Source organism: Chroicocephalus ridibundus, chromosome 15 (assembly GCF_963924245.1).
Source record: "Chroicocephalus ridibundus chromosome 15, bChrRid1.1, whole genome shotgun sequence".
NCBI classification, from domain to species: domain Eukaryota; kingdom Metazoa; phylum Chordata; class Aves; order Charadriiformes; family Laridae; genus Chroicocephalus; species Chroicocephalus ridibundus.
The window spans coordinates 9,475,959-9,493,151 of record NC_086298.1 but is presented as its reverse complement, the minus strand read 5'-3'; the positions used below and the strand labels follow the sequence as shown (position 1 = coordinate 9,493,151).

At 43.7% G+C, this 17,193-nt stretch overlaps 1 protein-coding gene across 8 annotated transcripts in view; it reads left to right on the top strand.

The window, feature by feature from the left end:
- Window positions 1–17,193, top strand: part of DAB2IP (DAB2 interacting protein) — a 202,085-nt gene that overhangs the window by 56,333 nt on the left and 128,559 nt on the right. For 7 of the 8 annotated variants that reach the window (XM_063353368.1, XM_063353370.1, XM_063353373.1 and 4 more), the window contains exon 2: window positions 7,073–7,176. In XM_063353368.1, the coding sequence (XP_063209438.1) occupies window positions 7,073–7,176 (104 nt within the window). Of the gene's footprint in view, window positions 1–1,383; window positions 1,756–7,072; window positions 7,177–17,193 lie in introns of those variants that run through there. The other variant, XM_063353374.1, reaches the window with a different exon arrangement.

Genomic DNA, 17,193 nt, shown 5'->3' with positions numbered 1-17,193 from the left:
ACTGTGGATGGCAGTAGCTAATGGCTAATACACAACCAGCCCCTAATTGTTTAATACTAAGTATTTTGTGCCAGAGCGTAGGACAAAAGGCAAGTTATGATCCCAGTTTATTTTATGTTTTGTATGTAAATGGTTAGATAAGTGAGAATTTTTTTTACAAGCTATAGTTCTGTACACAGTATCCTTAATTGTCTGAAAAGGTAGTGAGAGCATGCGAAAATGTGAAACTATTTCTGCTTAGAGCATTACATCGGCAAGGAGTAAACCCCTGATTCTGATGTAGAAGAGTTGTGGGTGCAGCCGGTGGGGTTGCTGTGCTTTATATTAGTGTGTGTAAGCCAGAGGTTCTAAGATGCAAAAAGAAATCATTTTATTCTAACACAAAAAGTGGCGGTGACGCAAACTTTCATTAGCCTCAGGAATACCCACTCTGAGTGTTCATTAGCTTTGCTTTTAGAGGAGTCTGATTTTTCAGAGGGCAGCATTACCTGCCCTAAACTTTTGCTTCATGACCGTTTTTATTCAAAACTCAATTTTATTGCCTAATAAAGGTTTGACTTTTCATTAATTTTGCATGGCAAAACGGTTAGAATATTGCTGTAAGGGATCAACTGGAATTCACTGAGGCATCAGCAGGGCATTGGGCGACATGTTCCAATAAATAGTTCTCCAGGTAATGGAAGGACGAGGCTGGCCTTGCAGCTGTCTTCCTAGTGCGGCTGTTGGGAGCAGCAAGGAGAACTGGTGAGGGCATTCATAACCTGCCGCTGCCTCTTACCTGACCTTTGTCCACTGGGAATCAGACATTTTTGCATCCCTGCTTCCCAAAGTTATTCATGCCTCGTGAAGGGGAGAGTTGGCTCACCCCAGTATTTATTATTTTCTATCGTTGTTTATTCCTGGGGTAATATTCCACTTTTAAAAAGTGCCGCTATATTAACAGCAGCTTCTAAATATCCTGTTGGATTCAGATTAAAGATCCATCTTTCCTCCTGGACTCATGTGGCCACCCAAAGCTGTCTGAAATGTAGATTTTTCTGCAGCCTCTCTTGAGTATTTGCAACACACAGGCACTACAACTGTCTGTTCTCCAGGGACTGCTTGAAGTCATAAATGCTACTGTGAGCCATGTTAAATAAATCACTTCAGTTATCACGTGCCTCCTCCTCTCCTCTGTTGGGTTTGTAGTAAGGAGTTATTAGATAATGTAGAAATTAGAGGAATAACACCTAAATTCATTAAGCAATAAAATTAATTCACAGAGTGTAATTGCTTGAGCAGGGGACCGGTAATTCCTGTTCCCTCTGGTTTCACAGAAACTCCGCCCCGGTGAGCTCTCGGGCACCCGGAGATGTCAGGCACTAACCGTGGGGCAGGACAGGGAGGAGCGCACCTGCATTGGCGCAGCGTTGACTAAAGTCGGAGCCAGCCCGGCCTCTCCCAGGGCGGCCGGCGGAGCTTTTCCACCAGCTCCTGGTTCCGATCAACTCTTAGTTTTCTGCATTACATCCAGACGATCTGGTGAAGTTTTATTGTCCTCTAAAGTCTCCTTTCCTTCAAGCACGTCCTGCGGTGCGGCACAGGAACCTGGCCTCCTGCCGCGGCTCCCCAGCGCTGCTGGCTTGTCTGGCATTCCAGTCATACTTCTCTTTCTTGCTGCCTCTGATGAAGTCATCATCTCTACTTCTCCTCTTATTCCTGGCTTGTTCGGAGTGCCATGGCATGTGCGTTGCTGACAAGCCCGGCTACCTTTTGGTGAGTTGAGGGAGACGTTTTCTCATTGCTAACTTCTCTGACGCTCGCTCAGATTTGTACCTCCCTTTCTTGTTTGGAGTTGGAACAGTTTCATATCAGAAAATCAACTTGCTGGGAAGTGCCTGCTCGTTAGTTATTCCTTCCAGCCGTTCTCTCTGCCTTTGTTCGTACTGTCTCTTCCCCTGGCTGATCCCTGGAATTGCGTGTGAGAGGAGAGCAGGAGAGGGGGAGAGCGTGAAGAGAGATGAACAAACAGGAGTTAATGTATTTCATTCCCACTAATGAGAGCATAATCCTGATGATCTCTTGGACTAGCTGTGATTCACAAGAGCAGGTAATGCAAATGTAAAAACATCTCACTTGCTAAGAGAAAAACAAACAGAACTAGTATTTGTTTGTGTGTTTGTCGCACATAATGACCTGCTCTGGAGCGGTGTCTGGGAAGGTGTGACGGAGGCGGCAGTGATGCTGAGTGGGTTAAAGAAGAGCTGGGGTGCGGGAGCTCCTCGCAGCCGTTCTGCTGCCGGTGTCCTGGAAGCCTTGTGGGGGATCGCGACGCTGCTCTCTTAAGTGTTCCGCCGCACGAGGAACAGGCATGGAAAAGTGTAGTCAGGATTAATTATTCTGTCAACTCAAATGCCTTGAATTAGTTAACAAATCAAATGTGTTTATTGTTTTACAGAAACAGTTTCGGAAATATTCATAAGCCCTAGGTCCTCGATGAATGCGCAGTGTTTACCACGCTGTGATAGCGTCCTGCTGGCGCTGAACTCAGTGGGATGCTTTCAACCCTGGCAGCTTGAAAAACCCACCTGGTGCCATACACACCAAGCAGCGTTTTGGACCCAGCTATGTGTGATAACCTGGGAGAGGCTTCAGGGCTTCGATAATTCAAGGAAGTTTCTCTTTGAAGATCTTATCCTGTACTGGGGAAAACCCAAAACATTGCAGCTTTCTATAAATATTTAGAGAAGCAGGAAGCCCGTTTGTTTCTTCTTGCTTCTGAGATTGCATAAGGTGGATGAGCCCCGGCCCCGCGTCGCTCTGTGGCAGACACTGAAGAGATTTAGTACGTGTTCATGAAAAAGAATTGGGAGGGCCCACAGGAGCACGGTTCTGCAACAGGCAGGGTGGAAGTAAAACAGCGTGTGTGTAGAAATGACTAGTTGCCATTGGGCAAGCTTTGAAAAGTGCAGGAAAAATGCCACCAACGGTGAGGAGAAAAATAGATGAGGAATTTCTATCGTAATGCCCACAGTCCTCCTCAGAGTGACTTATGAACCTTTTCCAGTCTAATTCGGGGATTTTTAAGAGCTTCTAAAGGGAGAGGGAATATACTTAGGTGGGCCTGCCTGATTCAGCTGTCCAACAGTAATTTGACAACGTCTTACTGCTCACCTGTACCTATCCCAGCCTTTATCAGGGTATTGCACTGGGGGCTGCTGGGAATGGCGGGGAGTCAGAAACCATCCCCTGCTGTGGGCACGCGTTTCTGCGCGCTGGCGTCTCTGCTGCTGGGCCGTGTGGCTTTCCTCGCTGTACCCAAGGAATCCCTTTTCAGATCCAGTATGCCTGCACTATAATCCTCATTTAATAGACTGTTGCTTCAGTGATTTTCAGGCCTCTGTGTCATAAAAGAAAGATTTGGAGGTTTTAAGTTCATAACAAGTTCAGGACTTCGGGAGAGCAAATAGTGTCCTGAGATACTGTGCGTTTAAGTCCTCAGATCAAATCTGATCTAGAGCAAATAAATGGACAAATGAAGGTATAATCCTGGAATTTCTATGAGCTGAGAGACAGTATTTAGCTAACAGAGAAATTCACTGTCTAGTGAGGATGTTATCTGATAATACTAAGTGCTTCTGGAAATGTCATTCCGTGGTTAGCTGCCTGCGGTAATGCTGTTCCTCGCTCTGGAATCCTTTATCTTGGGATACAAAATGGATGGCAGACATTCATTAATGAAACCTTGGAGTGCTCCCACAGGATTGTCAAGGGTTTTATCAATTGTGAATCTGATGAAAAGCATTAAAATGTCCCAGGGTCAGCCTGGGAGGCTGTAACAGAGGTCAGTGCGCGACTCTGCTATTGAGGGGTGTAACAGAAGTGCCAGGGCAGTCTGTCCGGCCAGGAGGGGGGTGGAGGTCCAGGGGAGGAGGAAGGCATGCCAAGAGGTTGTGAAGAAACGGCTGAAGTCAGATACCGAATGTGATCTCTTGTACCTTGCTTGTCTTATGTGCAAGTGGGCAAATTTGTCAGAAATCACAGAAAATAAGGCTGGAAGGGATTTCAGGAGGTCCTCTGGTATCCGCCTGCCCCAGGGGAGGGGGGGAAGGAAGCTCCTTGTACCCGAATCTCACCTGATGGGGAGAGCTCTGCGGCAGAAAGGTTTAAGATGGGCTTGAACATCTGTCAGTTCCAACCTGTAACTCTTCCTGTCGAGAGAAGACTTTTTTCCAATGCCTAACTTAAATGTTTTCTGCTGTCAATTAAGACATTTCTTTTTCAGCCTCTAGTGGCTACGGAGAGAGTTTTTATTATTGCCTTACAGTGACCTTTCGCGTGGTGGCTGGCTGCCACGGGGCTGCTGTGGGCATGCTGTAACAGACATGGCTAAGGCCAGTAACCTGGCCTGGGACTTTTCCACTCACCCTGGAGAAGTAAAAAAGGCAGTGCATACCTTCAGGTGTTCATACTGTTCGCTATGTAAAACTGTTCTACATTTCTGGTAGTTAGGAGTTACTAATTTACCTGTAAGCTATTTTTACTTCCCTTTAAAACAAACAGCTCCCCCCGCCTCGCCCCAAACACCCACACCCAACCCTCCTCCTGCTTATTTCTGGTTTCTTATAAAGAGTTTTGTAACGTGTTTCTCCTGCAAAGTCTCCCTTCTCCAGTGATACTCACAGTGCTTAACTTAAGCTGAAATGGAGATTTGACTCCAAACACTTTATGAACCATTAGCTTAAAAATAATAGGAGGCTTTAGGTCTTAACCCATCTCTGTATTTTGGTCTGGGTCAAACCGATGTGTTTGCTGGCTCAGCCGTGAGTATATTTTGATGATGAAGTAAGAATTTAAGAGTGCAGTTTGTGACTTCAGTGCAATCAGACCCAGATACTAATCAGCCCTGGGTCATAACGCACTCTGCCTTTCTCTGAAGAGGTCTGGCCTGTGTGGTTGAAAGGGGAAGCAGATGGACAGATTACCAAAAGTGAGACAATCGCGCACTTTGGTCTGACAAACCACTGTGGTGCAAGCCGATAGTGCTGTAACACCGCAAGTGTGGAACAGCAAGTACTTTCCCTCTGTGCTGAAGGCGAGAGGTGTGTTGTGCCGGGGAGCACAGCCCCGTGCCTGTGCTGCAGCCTCCGGGAGAGTCATTGCTCCCAGCTGCTTGTCACACGATCCCGTCGTTCCTGTTTTCCAGCCGTGTATATGAGAAATGCTTTAAACAACATTTATTTTTTCTGGTCATTGAGAAAATGCAAAGCAGCTTCTTCAGTTGTCTTGTCATCTTGAACTCACTTTCAAAACGCTGTAATCAAGTAGTTTCTTTATGACAGTTCAAAAAAAAAAAGCCAGCCGCTGTTCAAAGGAACGGGGTGGGAGCCTTAATGTGGAAGGAGATGGCACCAAAGGTTTTGATTGCTTCCTGGAGATTCAAAGTGTGGCATTCTGCAAAGAAAGTGCCCAAGACATTAGACGGGTTGTCTGGAAGTTGTGAAAGCAATGACCTGGCTGACTCTGGCTGTCTGGCTCTCATATGGGTTCCATGGCCGCTGGGGAGGAATTGTGGGTGGGATTTGCAACCAAAGAAGATGTTGCTGAACAGCCACTTCACCCAGTCCTTGGGCGGAATCTCACAACCTGTCCTTTCAGAATACTTTAAGATACATTTCAGGAATTGTTGAGTGGAATTGCAGGTATTAGTTATTTCTTACTGGGAAGTAAGAAGTTATTTCTTATTGGGAAGGGGAGGACCTTGCCAAGGGGACAGCCCTCCTTGCCGAGACCTGATGGCAGCAAATTGCTGCTTGCAGAGGCTGAGAGTTGGCAAACAAAGCACCTCTAAGTTACACTAGTTACGAGAACATCATTGTCTGAGACATTCGGAAGTATAGGTTGTTCCATCTTTAGATTTCTTTGCATATTAATTTGTAGAAGCCTTGCTCTAGCAGTCTACCATCTAATTTCCTTTTGCAGCAGCATTCTTCTTCAGGCTACCGCTCCCAACCAAGAATCCTAGCAGTGATGTAATATTCATTGGCATGCCTATGGCCTGGGAAATCGTGTATTAGGAGTTCCCCCAATGTTTATTTCAGCTCCGTTTTAAAATTTATTTTTATGCTCATAATTTTTAAAACGAGGAGAACAACTGCGTGAAAAATATGCTTTTCGGTGTCATTATGAAATTATGATTTGCTGTTGTCTTTGCTTGGATTCCATATCTTTTAGTAAACAACTCTGTGTTACCTATCGAGACGCTGTCTTTCAAAAGTTATAGGGATTTTCTAGACTTCCTGATCAACAGGATGGAGATGACATCACCTTTCGTGTGACGGAAATGCTTGGCTAATAAGGACTCGCAAATGGTTTGCGAAGGGAAGCTCATTGTAAGGTCTGAGCACCACTGAATGGCAGCTTGGAAATAGGTCTATTTTTATGAGCTCCGTGGCGCTTTCAAAGAGGGTTTGTGAACCAACAAAACACCACCTCATAATGCTGTTGCTGACCTTACCTAATATCTTTCTGCATCTTCTCAGTGTTAGGCATATTTGTTAATTTAGCCTTGTCAGCCCCCTCCCTTCCTCACCGGCAGGGAAGGAGGTAAGTATTCCTATCCACATTTTATATTTTAGCAAATGCAGGATTTAATATTGTTTTCCTAGTTACAAAGCAAATTGCTAGAGGAATTAGAGAGGGAACTTCAGCATCCTGTGCCTGTAACCCCATTAGCAGTTTCCCTTAGGAGCATCAAGTCCACAAGTGCACGGATCTGTACTTTGCATATAATTCTCACTCAGCTCAATACATTCTGTTTACCCATCTGCAGACTGGAAATAATGATCATGCCAACCTGTCAGGCATTATCTGAAGCTTACAGTTGTATAAAAAATGCTAATTGTTGAAGGTGAAAGTCTTGCAGATAGAAGCTTGTTCTAGATGGCTGTGGGAAACGCGAGCCGATATGGTGGCTCATTTGCCAGGACATCTCAAAGGAAGAAGCCCCGTTGTGTGTGGCCTGCTGGTGTTCCTGGGCCGTTCCTGTGCTGGTGTGTTTGTAATTGTCCTTTGTTTTCTGTACCGTCCACAGAGTCCCCCCCGGAGAGGTGTGGGCAGCGGCGCAGCATGCCCAGCGGGGTCGCTGAGAAGAACCCCACCATGGAGCCTGCTGCCACGACGCCCTTCCGGGTCACGGTGAGTGTCTGCCCCATCTCAATGATCCTTATGGCAGCTTAATGATTATTCCGGGGTTTTGCCAGAAGGCAGAGGAACTTATTCATCCTGAGAGAAGAGGTGGTGTATGTGAAACTACTTGATTGCTTATTTTTAAGTAAATGTGTTGTTGTTAGATACTGTTAGCAATGAGCAACTGTAAAATATTTCTTGGTAAAGCAGCAAGATTTGAATTTGAACCTGGAGCAGGTTTGGGTAAGTTGTTTCCCTCAAGAGACTTTCCTGGTGAGGTTTCCTTTGTGACTCTTAGGCCAGTGCACTATGTTCATAGATGGATTTATTGGGCTGCAACTGTGCAGTACATCCTTGTACTCCTACAGAGGAGAAAATCTCCTGTAGAAAAACCTGTCATTAACTAACAGAAAAAACTGCTAAGTGGGTGACTCCCAAGAGGCTGGTACCCTCTCCCAGCAGGAGCCTAGAGGAGCCGTTCGTTGTTTTCCACTCCTTCAGTCCTTTTGCTTCGAAATGCTCTACTGATATCGCTGTTGTTTCGTGATAGTGGTATGTAATGAACAGGAAGTTGTTTGGGAGTGGAACAGAGCAGCACCACTAACATGAATAACAGGTCAAATGGGGTCTTTTTGCTCCGTGGGGAAGGGCGCTACTGTGTCCATTTTACAGAAGGGAGCCAAAGACCCAAAGAAGTCAGAGCCGGTGGCTGACAGGGGGATTTGTCGGTGCTGAGCCGTAGCTCTGTGATGCTGCAGACGATAGAGTAGTTGCTGACAGTTTCGCTGCAGTATGAGGACGAGTGAGGAGTCTGAGCCCAGGACTCCCTCTCCTCGCCCTCTCTGCCCTCCCACAAGATCGGGTGTTTGGGCTGGCTCATAGCGCTAGAGGATAGTCCCTGTCATGCCGTGGAGATCAGTTCTGCAGTGAGTTAAAAGTCTTTGTTTCTTCTTTAGTTAGAATGTGCACAGTGGTATTTATCACTGCCTCCCCACTGATACACGTCATCTCTCTAACATCCTGCAGTTATTAGACAGACTTCTCAAGTGGATCACAGTCATTTTTACCACAAGAATTGTGTTATCTAACGAATAGTATCGAGTCCAAGTAATTATTTAAGTTACGAGTGCACTCAGCTGACAAATAGAAGCACAATGGAGGGATCAAAATAAATATTTTTTGGAAAGTGGGCAATAAACATGCAGCTGAGAGTTGCTATTTGGGTTTTTTTCCTAATGTGTCATCAGCCTACACACGCCTATAGTTAACGCAATAGAGCCTTGGTAGGCTTTGGAATCAGCTGAAGTTACCAAGGTCTTTTGGATGGCAAAAATTACTATTACCTCCAGTAATAGTAGGAGAGAAATCTATTTAGAGATTTTTAAAAATAAGTACGAGCCTAAAGTATACACAGCTGGAGATGGATACACTCAGTATGAGCGATGGCCAAGGCACTCCGCTGGCTGTATTTTCAAGAGCTAAATGTCCGATACATGTGGATAATAAGTTTGCACGCAGGTATTTTTATTCAGAGAAGAGGCAAATGGTCTCGGAGCTGTTTTTCTCGATGTATGTTTATAGGTTTTCTTTCCAGGCCACACCTACTTTACAGGCTCAGCTACTTCATAACAAACCTGGATAGGCAGAACCAGAATTGCAAAGGAAAGACAATAGTGCAATCTAAAAAAAATCTGAGCACACCCAGTTCACATGAGAAGGTTTGCACTGATGAATGAATCATTAATAGCAGTTTGTCTAATAGTTTATTTTAGTTCTATAAATTGTAAGTTTGTGAACACGTAACATTCTCCGTGGAGCTCTGTTCTGTTGCCTTTATAAGCAAACAAAAGCCGAAAATATGAGAGCGTGTTTTTTGGTTCTGCCTTGTTTGCTAAATGGAATGGGAAGAAGTGATGAAAACAGTGAGTAGATGGCAGGAGGTGAGTTCTGTTTTGAAGGAGTGTGTACGCTATGTGGCAAATACTGAAGGCAATGGAACAGAAAAACAATGGAGCAGGAGATGTCTTTAAGCATTTGCTGTAGGGACATGTCTGATTTTCTTTTTCTGGAGTTGACGAAAGTTGTTCTCCTAAGAGCTCCCTGTTCCAACAGGTCAAAACACAGAGGGATCATCTTTCGGTCTGATTCCCCTTGTGGTATCACCTTTTTGCTAAGCGAGGTGCATCTTGTTTCAGTGCCAAGAGGGAAACTGATTTTTTTTCTCTAACCCCCTTGTTCCACAAGCCACGTGCCCTCTGTCTGAATTGATTATCAGTTACAAATGCTCCAAAACTCTGAGCATAGCAGGCGGAAGCACATAAAGCTAACTGAATAGGCATGCTTTTGCTTTGTGCCTTTCATTTATCACAATCTATCGATCTCAGTAAATGAGTATCTTTGAACCTTAAACAATGTACTACTTGTTGATGAAAAAGGCAAAGAATGATGGGAAAATCTGGATTCTTCGCAAGACAGAGGATTTGGGAGTATTTTCCTTAGCGTACTTGTAGTCTGTGAAAATAAAATGCTATTTATTCCTTTTCCAATGGTATATATCCTGCTTTATGTTTTTAGAGCAATTATTCCTGTCTTTCGGCAGGTTAGCTCTTGTTAGTGAAACAGCCTATCTGGGATGCGGTTGCTTGCTTTGACTGGCTGTGTTATCCAGTGTGGATTAAACACGGGCAGTCATCCCATGGATAATACAGAGCATTTTTCTTCTCTGAGTTACAATCCACTATTATCTCATTTCTGTTCCTACTCAGCCCTCCGAATGTTATTGCCATTAATATGAATGGCTTCATTACATACATAGTTTTTATGGCTGCCCAGATTTCAGCAGATGTCTGACTTAAGAAATATATTCTCCCTCACCTTCCTTCATTAACTAGAGGAACATTAGCAGTCAGTCCACTCCAGCCACTGGGAATAGTAATTAGTGCTTTAGTTTAGTGGTAATGGGATTATTACTTTTGAGCCTGCTGCTGCAGGTTTTGATGTTGTAAGCTTTTCATATTTTACAGCTGATTGTTCTTCCCTGACATCTCCATCCTTCTGCCGTTGAGTCTCCAAGGCACTAGTAAGCTCAGGAGCCATTGGATCCAGCTTTTTTGACAGTGTTGCACTCCCAGTTGCTTGCTTTCATGTGAAATCCAAAGCAAACTAGGGTGGCAGTGCTCCCTTGCCATGCAGAAGTGTGCCACGCAAGTTACAGTTAATTGGGCATTATGGTTTGCGTAGCAGCTTTGGAAAACAATGGCTTGTGAGGTTTTTTTTGAGTTATAAAATATAACCTTGAAAATCAAGCCTTACGATTTCTACATGTTAGTATGTGAACTAGCTGTTCTTATTCCTTCTATAAAAAGAAATTTTTAATAGAGCTTCTTAAGCATGAAAAATTCTTCCCTAGTCCTAGTTATGTTATGTTGTAAAATGATTATTTTCTATGTAAACCCATCTCACTTACCTTCTGTGCTATCAGAGCTTTGTACGATCTGATGTAGTCTAACGAATCTAAGTCTTTAATCCAAGTGACCGCTCGTCTGAGGCCCCTGACTCCGAATCTGCTCTGAGCACCAAGTTGAGTATTCGGTCTTCAGTCTATGTCTGACTGGAAATCCGTGAATGTGCTGCACATTGCCAGCTACACGGGGCTTCGTGGGCACTAGAAGAAACCTTTCTGACTGCTGCACCGGTGCCTAGGAGCAGTTATATTTGGTGCATGTCAGTATAAAACTTAAATATAAGCAGGGAAATTCTGGTCCTAATGAATTTATTATATCTGATACACTCACGGAAGAGCCTGACTATCCTGACACACATGTTTGCAGGTGACATCTTTAGTGTTAAATAGTCTTGTTGGAATGCTTCCTATTTGTCATGATTCTGCCCCTTGAATGAAGAGACCTAATTAACAAGTGCTTCAAGAAAAGTCAATATCTAAGGGTAGAAAAAGAAAGACAGAAGGCTTGACATAGCATGAGATGTCAGTCAAAATGTTGCCTGCTTAGGTGGTGACCTAGAGTTGTCTCTGCTGAGAACGGGTAATTGGCAGCAGCTCATAACGCTCCGGAGCCGTAGACACCAACGCTACTGAGGGCAAACGCTGGACTCGTCCCCATGCCCAAGGGGGGATGAGTGATGCCTTGCTGTTAACTGACGTTCACCTGTTAGGAGAATACTGAAAGGGATTTTGCCTCTCTGCATTGAATCCAAATAGCTTAACGTGTGAGATGGGTTAAACCGGAAATTTGTGTTGTATATTATCAAACACAGGGAACAGAAGATGGGAAATTCTGCTGGGTATTAAATCCTCCTGCTCTGCCCACCTTGAAGGGAAATCGTGAGCAAGGGTGGGATTGCTGAGACTTGCTGTGTGATGACTTCTCTCCCATCTCATTAGAGTACTGCCATCTATTGACTGCTTTAATTAGAGCCTGATTTATTTAGTCCTTTCTGCAAATATCCCAGGCCAAGCAGAAGTCCAAATTGCCAAAGCACTTGTGCAAAAGAGTTGGACTAAGTGACTGGATCCAGAAACTGGAATGATCTCTTGCTGTTAGGCACTGACTAACACCGACCTCCCTGACTGAGGGCAAGGAGCCTCCTTCCAAATACAGTGAATTAATATAACGTGTGTAGTCTGAATATTTCTAAACGGTTTGAAAATGGCTCTCTGCCTTTCTTACAGAGCTGTGTCTGGGGAAGCATCTCGGCACTCTCTTACCCCAAAATGCTAGATAGGGTTTGGGATTTTCTTCTCTCCAGACCTTTAATCCTCAATTCTACTATCAATCATTTGCTTTCCAGGATCTCAGAAAACACTTCTGTGTTTCTTCTGGTTGAAGCCACATTGGCTACAAAAAACCCCCAACAAAACAAAACCGAAGCACACTGGGGCTATAAGCTACGTGCTCAGGCTGTCCGTCCATGGAATTGTCTAAATTGCTTCGGAAGGGAAACAGTTCTCAGAGAAGCTTCAGGGGCCAAACGCAGTGGTATAAACCCGCTCTCGTCGTCAGTCATGAAGAGGGGTATCATCTCCTTGGTTTCTCGTGTTCCTTCGTCGTCTGCTTGTTGCCTATTGCTCTGCTCTTCGAGTGCTGTGTCTCGGAGCAGAAGCTGTCCTTTGGGGTTCACTTGTCATTGCTCTGCCTTTCAGGCCCTTAAATAATGGAGCAGTTATAGTCGCAAAGAAATATGAAATCTTTTTAGGTTTTAGTTCTTCTTCTGCTTGTAATGTTACCTTGTTTCCCAGCAGTTTTTCTGCACGTTTGGGTCGGGTACACAGCTGAATTTACAGTGATACGTTATAAGCTACTCTTATGGCATTCCTTCATCTATCCTGGTTTTAATCATTGATAAATGAAGTATTAAATACTAATGGCATACCAGTAAATGGAAATTCCTGGAGAGATGAAAGCGAGTAACCCTTCTACCATTCCTCTTCACTGAGCATAATCCTAAATAATGGGATCCTAGTTCAAGCTGCTGTGGACGAGATATTGAAGATTTTTTTCCCAAGTTTTTGCCTGTGCGTAATATACACTACTTTCTATTTCGATTTATTTTTTTTTTTCAAAGGCAGTCATGTAAATTATATGATAATAGTTTGACTTTGGAGAATTTATCTTTCTGTATTATGCGAAGAGCTGAATGGTGCTTCCCTCGGCATGATCACCCCTCTTTAATTGAAATGTAATTGTTTACTAAAGCATTCCAACTAGAAGGGAAAATTACTATCATTTTTGGTCTGTGGCTGCATACATTAGAGCAGCCCTTTTACGGGGACTGAATTTAAGGAGAATAGGAACATTATCACAGATGATATATAAACAGAAAGCTATTATCATTAAACTGTCAACTGCAACTGAAATTGGATAACCAGTGATAGCAGCAGCAAGAAATATGTAAATTACTTTGAGAACGTATCTGTCAGTTCCCTCCCCATTTGTGGAACAGGACATGCTTGGAAGCTTTGGGTTTCTGAGCATTTTAGGGATCGGAAGAAAATCGAGGTCATCTTGAGCATTTGCAGTTATTTCTAGTCTCGCTGGTACCGTTTTGCAAAACTGAGGAGTGCTAACCTGGCTGTCAGATTCTTTTTTGCCAGGTCCAACGGCAGCATGGAGGCCATGTGCTCTTAGAGCATCTTTTGTTGCAGGATTTCCAGGCTCCCCACCAAGTGGCTAGCTATTAGCACCTTCATTTTACAGGTGGGAAAACTGAAGTAGGGAAAAGTTAACTGACTTAAACGTGATCATGCAGCAAAGCCAGGAAATATGTCCTGTGCTGAATTGCTAATTCCCAGTTAACCACTAGCTAAGCTACTCCTAAATTCTTCTCTGAAATCCTCCTTCGGTTTCGAGAGAATTAAATATTCTTCGTCGAACTTGATGCTGTCATGAGAAAATGAGTAAGTGGTTTTCTGGACTCCCAAGTCATCGTTCCCAGGTCAGACATGCCTGGCTTTCTTACTTTCTCTGCCAGCACCCCGTGTTGTCGAGTTTTCAATTACTTGTTATTAAAATTAGAGCCCTCTGTCTTATTTTTCTAAGTCAGCTGTTAACGTAAATGTTTTTGCTCTTCAATTTTTGTGTGTACTTTGTGAGACAAAGGATAAATTCTAGTTAAGCCATGGAAGATTTTGTTTCCATACTCAGTGTTACCTAGCACAGGAATTGGAAAATGAAACTGGTCATAAATATAATATGTTTAACTGTTTGAGTTTGAGCTTGCATATTGAAAATATTCTAAGTAAACTTGGAGCTTCCAGTTGGGGGAGTAGTGGAGGACGGTATGGCTAAAGATACTTGGGGTTGTCAGATTTCAGCACAGAGCTGCAGTTCAAACCACTGTGGATTTATTATGTGCATCAAGCAGGAGACAGGAATGACAGGATAAAAGACATGGTGCTATGACCTGCTTCCCTGAAAAGGACTCAGCAAGGCAGGGTATGGAATTTTTTTTTCCTTTTTGAACTGAATATGTTCCAGGGAGGTCTCTTTTTCAGAGCCGGCACCTGTCTAAAGGACAGTTTTACAGAAAGGAAGAGGCATAAGGGCTCATGAACAGCTTAATTCGCCCGCTGAGGCCGCTCTTCGTTAGAAGTGTTAGTAATCCTGGTGTAGTTTGTGTGGGGTGGCGCACGGGTTGGGCCCGCTTTTCATCGCTATCAAACTGACCCGGCTGGACAGCAGAGCCCCCTGTGCCACGGGGTCGGCGTGGACGGCGGCACGGCTGGCCCTGCTGTGTGGCACTGAGGAGAGGATGGAAGATGACCTGGTATTGTCAGCATCTGTTAGATGTTTTGTATAAGAAGAATTAATGGAGCTTGGTCAGCTCCTCAAGGGTGAGGATCCACAGGGCGCGCAGTCAGACCTCCTTATTTAATCTGCAGTGATGGCAGCTTCCACCAAGAGGGAAATGGCAAAGAATCACTAAATTGCTGTGCCCCAGCCACCACTGAAACATATTCAGGACTGGGGGAGAAACTCACGTTTTTCCTTCCTATGTTAGACCCAGGCAGTGGACAACAGGGGAGTTTATGTTTCTAGGGAAAATAAAGTCAAATATTGTGTAGTTCCCAGGTGAGAAAGGGGAAGAACATTTCGGCAAGTTGTCTGGCTCTGCAGTGGGGGTAAATTAGCACGATTCCGTTGATTTCATTTAGCTGTTCCAAATGTTTACACTTTCTCATCCTTTGAGGACAGCTGGACCCACTGCTCTGGGGTACGGGAGGCCCCTTGGCTTTCAGAGAAGTGGTGCTCAGGCTCCAAGGGAGGCCAATGGCAGAAAACCCTTAGAGCTGCAAGAGGAGATCACATCCTTGTGCCAGGAAAGAGACTGGAGACAGGGAAGGAGTGAGAGGGCGAAAGCAGCTCCAAGCTCTTCCTGCAGAGCCTGACAAGCTTTTGTAGCAGAAACCTCTGTTATTCTCATGATTTTTTGACTCTTCTCTTTAGATCCCTCCATTCCTCCACTGCTGCAGAAGCGGTGTTGTAGCCAGACGAGAAACACCAACAGCTCCTGTATGTTTTCATGGAGAGAGCCCACGGGAGGCATATTTAAAATTTAGGCTGTAAGTAGGGCTAATAGGAAATGCTAATTCACATTTCATTCTTTTGATCAGTGTATATTGAATGATAATTACAGTGATAGTACTTGGCACTTCTGTAGCACCTTTCATCTGAGGCTGTTAAAGTGTTCTGCCAATCCGAATGAATTCAAGCTTGCAGTCACCGTGGGGTTGCAATTCATCATAATGCCTTAAAATAAATGGGGAAACTAAGGCATGGAATGATTATGTGCCTTTCCTCATCTTTCATGATCTGTATAAAAGAGTTGGGACTGCATAGTGATAGAATGACTCCATGATTCTGCTCGTCATCTTCTAAGGAACAAAACCAAATCAAGGCATCATTTAAAATGGTAAAAATAATTAAAACTGTCCAGATGACTGCCCTTTACTCTCTAACGCATGTTTGGCATTTTTTGTGGCATTTTCACAATTTAATATATGCTTAGGTGGTCAGTTGTATTTTTATCTGTTGCAATTGTTTGAATTCCCCCTACAGAGACAGACAAACAATCTCAAACTCCCACTGGATTTTTCAGATTTATATCAGTTCTTTAGAGTCTTCCATTTCCAAAGGATGGTTTGAACAGAAACTCTGTTTCAAAGAAACTGGCTACCTCTTGCTCAGTTCAAAACTACTACAAGAAAAAATTCAGTAGTATTTCAAACTCTGCCCTGGCAGCCCAAATGCGAATGCCCTCTACTAATTAATAGGCTGTAGGGAGGCAAATGAATGTGACTCCTTTCATTTCTGTGAAATGAATGAAAGGCAAAAAGTAAACAAACAAAAGCTTTTATTTGTTTAAACCTCTAGGCACTGAGAAAGTCTCCGATTGCTGGTAGCACAGAGAAAAGACAACCATTAAAATATACAACTTGACAGTGTCCCTTTAATTTGTTTCTGGGTCACAGACAAAGAATTGTAGCGCAGATATAAAAGGTAGGATAATAAACACATTCTGTTCTCCCACTTTCAATAGTACCGATAGCGTGCTTTCAGAAAACAAGTCAAATAGCGTAAGGTATTATTTGAATCTCTTAGAGAGCTCCAGTAGAACATGAGTGTCCATTTAATCAGGACCTTCATCTCTGAACTTCTTCCATTTAGAAATTTGTATCGCTTTAGTTCATGGGTATTAGATATTAACTTAGATATTAAATTGATTGCAGTGGAATTAACAGAATTGCGTGTCATTGACCAAGTGAACACTGAATGGTTATCAATAAATTTCTTCCAAGTTTTAACTTAATTTCTGAGACAAATCTTTTCTCACTTAGACTAAACACTTCTCTTTAATGGCCATAAATACGCCATATTTTGAGGTAGAATTTCTTGAACATTCATTGTGATAGATGGTTCACGTGTCACCTGCATACTTTGGGAAGAATTTAGGGTGGTGTGAGAGGAAATCACGTCAGAGATGCTCCATCCCCATTGGGAGTGACCTTGTCTGTGGCGTTCACTCAAGTTCAAAGTCTCTGACTTTGAACTTTAACAGGCATGGAAGAGCTTACGGCCCTTTCTGTTGAGCAGGGCTGCCGAATTAGGGCATTTGGAAGTTGTTGTGGAGGTTTCTTCTTCCCATCCAAATCCCAAACTGGTGCTGCCTCATGTGAGAGTGTTTCTCCAGGTGGTGACACTGTTGTTCCAAACCAAGCGCAGCTACTTGAAGCAGCAGATCTGATGCGGATGGTCTCCTGATGATTACGTGGTCTCAGGATACTTGCAGCTGAATAACTTTTTATTACTCTGGGTCTGTCTGTAAACATACATGTTAAGATGACACTGATTTCTATATACTTTTTTCAAACTTTAGTTACCATGGAAACAAGATTCCCTTTCTCCTCCATACTGCCGCTTTTCCTCAGCACTGCAGTCTGATAAGGAGTAGGCTGTATTTGTCCTCCCCACCCTCTTTTTTGCCTAGTGAACGGTGATAGTGGTGGCT